This window comes from Chrysochloris asiatica, unplaced genomic scaffold (assembly GCF_000296735.1).
Source record: "Chrysochloris asiatica unplaced genomic scaffold, ChrAsi1.0 scaffold00379, whole genome shotgun sequence".
Taxonomy (NCBI): domain Eukaryota; kingdom Metazoa; phylum Chordata; class Mammalia; order Afrosoricida; family Chrysochloridae; genus Chrysochloris; species Chrysochloris asiatica.
In genome coordinates, this window is record NW_006408897.1 from 635,090 (window position 1) to 639,333 (window position 4,244).

Genomic DNA, 4,244 nt, shown 5'->3' on the forward strand with positions numbered 1-4,244 from the left:
TACCTAGAACCCCTAACAAACCAATTTTTAAAATAATTGATGGAAATGTTTTCTCTGTTTACTCACATATTTCCTTAATGCAGTAAAAGTTGTATTTCCAGAATAGTTCTTCTAAAACAGAACCTCAGATATATGTATGACTCACTTGGGAATCTTCTTACAATGCAGATTTTTATTCATTAGTTCTAGGATGCAGCCAGAAATTCTGCATTTCTAACAAGCTCCTGAATAATGATGCTGCCTGCTGATCCTAGGACCAATCTGATAGCAAGGCTTTAGACTTATGTTTCTCAAATTTATTTAATCACAGAATGCTTTAAAAAGTATTTTGTACTGGCAACACCAGCATATGTTTGTGAGATGTAATGTGTACTTAGGTCTAGAGCTAGTAAGCTATACAGCCTAAGGGCCAAATCTAGCTGACTCCTGGTGTGGCACTATAGGATCAGCACTGGACTGCGAACCCCAGGCTTGGCAAATCAAACCCAAACCCTCCAGCTGTTCCTTGGAAACCCTCTACAGGGTCACTATGACTTAGGATCGGCTCATATTACAAGTAGAACTTTATTGAGCCAGTCATGCCCATTTGTTTACATACTGTCTATGGCAACATCAAGAGAACTGAGTACAAGTGTTGTTAGGTGCTGTTGAGTCGGTTCCAACTCATAGTGATCTAGTGTATAACAGAAGAAAACAATACCTAGTCATGTGCCATCCTCACAAGTGTTATACTTGAGCTCATAGTTGCAGCCACTATGTCAAGCATTCTAGCTACATTTCTTCCAAGAACTACTTCTGGCAATCCATGGTATAGTCCATGTTCTTTGCCTACACCATAATTCGAATTCATCAGTTCTTTGGTCTTCTTATTCATTGTTCAGCTTGCATATGCATATGAGAAGGCTTTAAAAAGCTCATGGAGAAATTCCATTATCTTTTCATTACATAGTTCCATGTACTTTTTGAAACCCACTCTTAGGAGACAATTGATGGCCTGATCCTCAAAATGACATCTGCTTTTTTTTTTTTTTTAATGTTTTGTTTGTGAATTATATGATAGCTTATATGGAAGAACATTAGTTTTACATTCATTCTATCATTTCATTGCCATAGTTACAATCCCCTCCATGCATCATCAACCAACCAAAGGGTATACCCTGCAAGCCTGACCCCTACACTACACCCCCTCTCCACCCCCAAGTCTTCAGCACACAGTCACTCTCCCTCTCTGGATCTAAAGTCCCCAGCTGCTCCATCTCTCCATGTCATCATCTCTGCCTCCATCTCAGGCATCACTGCTTCTCTGTGTAGGGGTCCTGCTCTCGGCTCTTTTCCAATGATGGTCCTAGGGACCTCCGCTCCTAGACTGGAAAGTTAATCACTCCCTTCCTTGCTATAAAACGTCTACCTTTACATTTCCAACCATCACAATCAGTCCTGACATCTGCTTTCTAACACTTTAAAGAGATCTTTTGCAGCAGATTTATCTAGTGTATATGTTGTTTGATGTCTTGGCTAGCTGCTTCCATGGGCATTGATTGTAGATCCAAGTAAAATGAAATCTGTGACAGCTTCAGTCTCTTCTCCATTTATCATGATGTGCGCTTATTCATCCAGTTGTGAGGATTTTTGCTTTATGTTCAGTTATAATCCATATGGAAGGCTGTATGTAGCCTTTGATCTTTATCAGAAATCTTGAAGTCCTCTTCACTTTTAGCAAACAAGGTTGTGTCCTCACTTAATTCACAGGGATAGATTCCAAGACCCCTTTACCCCATGGATGCCTGGAACTGATAGTACCAAACCCTATGTATACCATTTTTGTCCTATAAATATATGCCTATAATAAAGTTTAAGGAGCTCTGGTAGCATAGTGGTTACGAATCGGGCTGCGAACCACAAGATTAGTAGTTAGAAACTACCAGCAGTTCCGCGGGAGAAAGATGAGGCGTTCTGCTCCCGTAAAGATTTACAGCCTTGGAAACCCTGTACAGGCTTGTTATGAGTCGGAACCGACTCTATGGCACATAACAACATGTGCTCATTTAACGTTTTTGTACTGCAGTTGACTGTGGGAAACTGAAACCCTAGAAAGCAAAATGGTGGATAAGGGGAATACTGTCATTGCAACAGAGATCAAATGGCCCACAAATCGTAAAATATTTACTAACCCCTGGCTTCAATTAAAGTTTCAGTTGAATAAATTTGATTCATTACCCAAAACAAAAACATCATTGATGATTTTCTTCTTTGAGGAATAGAGTATCATAAGTACCTGGAGAAATTTTCAGAGTGTACTGCATATTCCATACCTTCCAGTCCTCCATAGTTACTAAATTCCTGAATGTGCATGCGTGAGTGTGCATATCTAAAGGGAGACTGATAGAATTTGGGCACATCAGTCATTTGAAAATCTTTCCAGGTGATTCTGAATGTGCCAATTCCCTCATTAACAGCATTGCTTTTCTTAAAAAAAATTAATTTTGTAATAACAAAGAAAACACAGTTGAAATAAAATAAGATATATATAATATATATACACCAATATATGCCAGCAGTCATCAAAATACATACATCACTATAACATACAATAGACCCGCCCACTAATTTTACCTTTGGAATAGCATTTTGTAAAACTTGTTTTTAAAGGCGATAGTTCAAATATTGTCAGCCGTAAACTTGTCGTGTTTCTCATACTGAAGTGTAGGGTAATATTTTTAAATTTAACACATACAAATTTTGATGCTTCAAAATAAACTACTTCAGCCTGAGTCTTGTTCTTTTCTCAAATAACATGGTTCTCAAAAATTTCTTTGTAATTTATCAGATTTAGAGATGCTTGTGTGGTACTGTTGGATAATACTGGACTGTAAACCACAAGGTCAGAGGTTTAAACCCACCAGCTACTCCTCAAAAACCTTGTACAAGTACAAGGTCACTTCGGGTCGGAATGATGGCGCTTAACAACAATATGTTAGATAATGGTGGCTCTCTAATAAAGGAACAGTAAAGGGATTTTCCTTTGTAGATTCATAGATGGGTTTTACATTTGTACAAGGAGTCCTGGTATGTTGTATAAAAAATAAAACTCATTAAGGGAATAAAGTCTTAGCATTTGGAATGCTTTTCTTTTCAAATTTCTGGGTGGAACTATAAATGGAAGAAATCTATACCTTTTATTACAAGTATTCTAGCATTGTGATCTGTATACTGTATCATAAATAGTTAAATCCTAGGCACTTTGTGTTTCATTCACCTTTCTTATTTTCATAGAACTTCATAGCAACTGAAGTACTCAAGTTGTTCAGTCTTAAAAAGGAGTCCAACCACAAAACAGACTGGCAGAAAATGATGAAATTTGGAAGAAAGAAGAGAGACCGAGTAGATCATATCCTGGTGAGTATACACAACTGAATTTTTATTTGACCATATTTTGTAAATTCAGAATGTAGTTAGATTCTAAAAGGAAAGGTATGTGACTTAGCCTGAGTCTGTGATATTAAAATCTTTAAGCCTTCATTTGCTGCATTTCTACCCTCTCTGTTTTGGAAATTGCTTTTTCTTTTGTTCTCAGTAGATGAATAACTAACCTAATTGACAGTGTTTTGTGGGTGTGGATAACTTGAGAAATAATAATTAAATAAATAAAATCTTGAATGGAAGTTTTTTAAAGAGTTTAATTGAAAAGAGAGCAGTGGATTTCAGTGTGAATTCTGTTGCCAGACTTCCTGAGATTAAATCCCTGTTCTGCCACTTCCTTAATGTTAGGAAAGTTTTCTAATCTCTTTGTGCTGTATTTCCCAATATGCAAAATGAAGATGCTAATAATAGTACATTCTTGATAAATAAATATTTATGTATGTGTAAAGCACTTAGAACAGTCCTACTTTCATATAACTCAGTAAATGTTAGCTGTTATAGCATTATTTAGCAAAAATTTTTACATGTTCTTTCATCCTTCCCTAAAAAGTTAAATAGTAGCAAAATTTAGTAGTCTCAGGTACTATTTAATCTAGGTTTCCTTCTAAACATTTTCATTCTGAACTTTCTACCTTAATCAATATTGATAATTATATCATGAAAAAAAATTTGATGCTTAAATATATCAGGTTTTCCCATGTATGTGTTTCTCTAGTGCCTCATTCACATAGTAGTAACTACAATAACATTTGTCTAATGGAGTCCTAAGGAGCTCTGGTAATGTAGTTGTAACAAATTGGGCTGCTAACCACACAAGGTCAGCA

The 4,244-nt window shown here is 36.4% G+C and overlaps 1 protein-coding gene across 1 annotated transcript in view; it reads left to right on the forward strand.

The window, feature by feature from the left end:
- The window catches only part of CEP350 (centrosomal protein 350kDa), a 175,370-nt gene that overhangs the window by 157,106 nt on the left and 14,020 nt on the right, over nucleotides 1-4,244 (forward strand). The window contains exon 36 of the mRNA XM_006876426.1: nucleotides 3,274-3,396. Coding sequence (XP_006876488.1) covers nucleotides 3,274-3,396 — 123 coding nt within the window. The remainder of the gene's footprint in view (nucleotides 1-3,273; nucleotides 3,397-4,244) is intronic.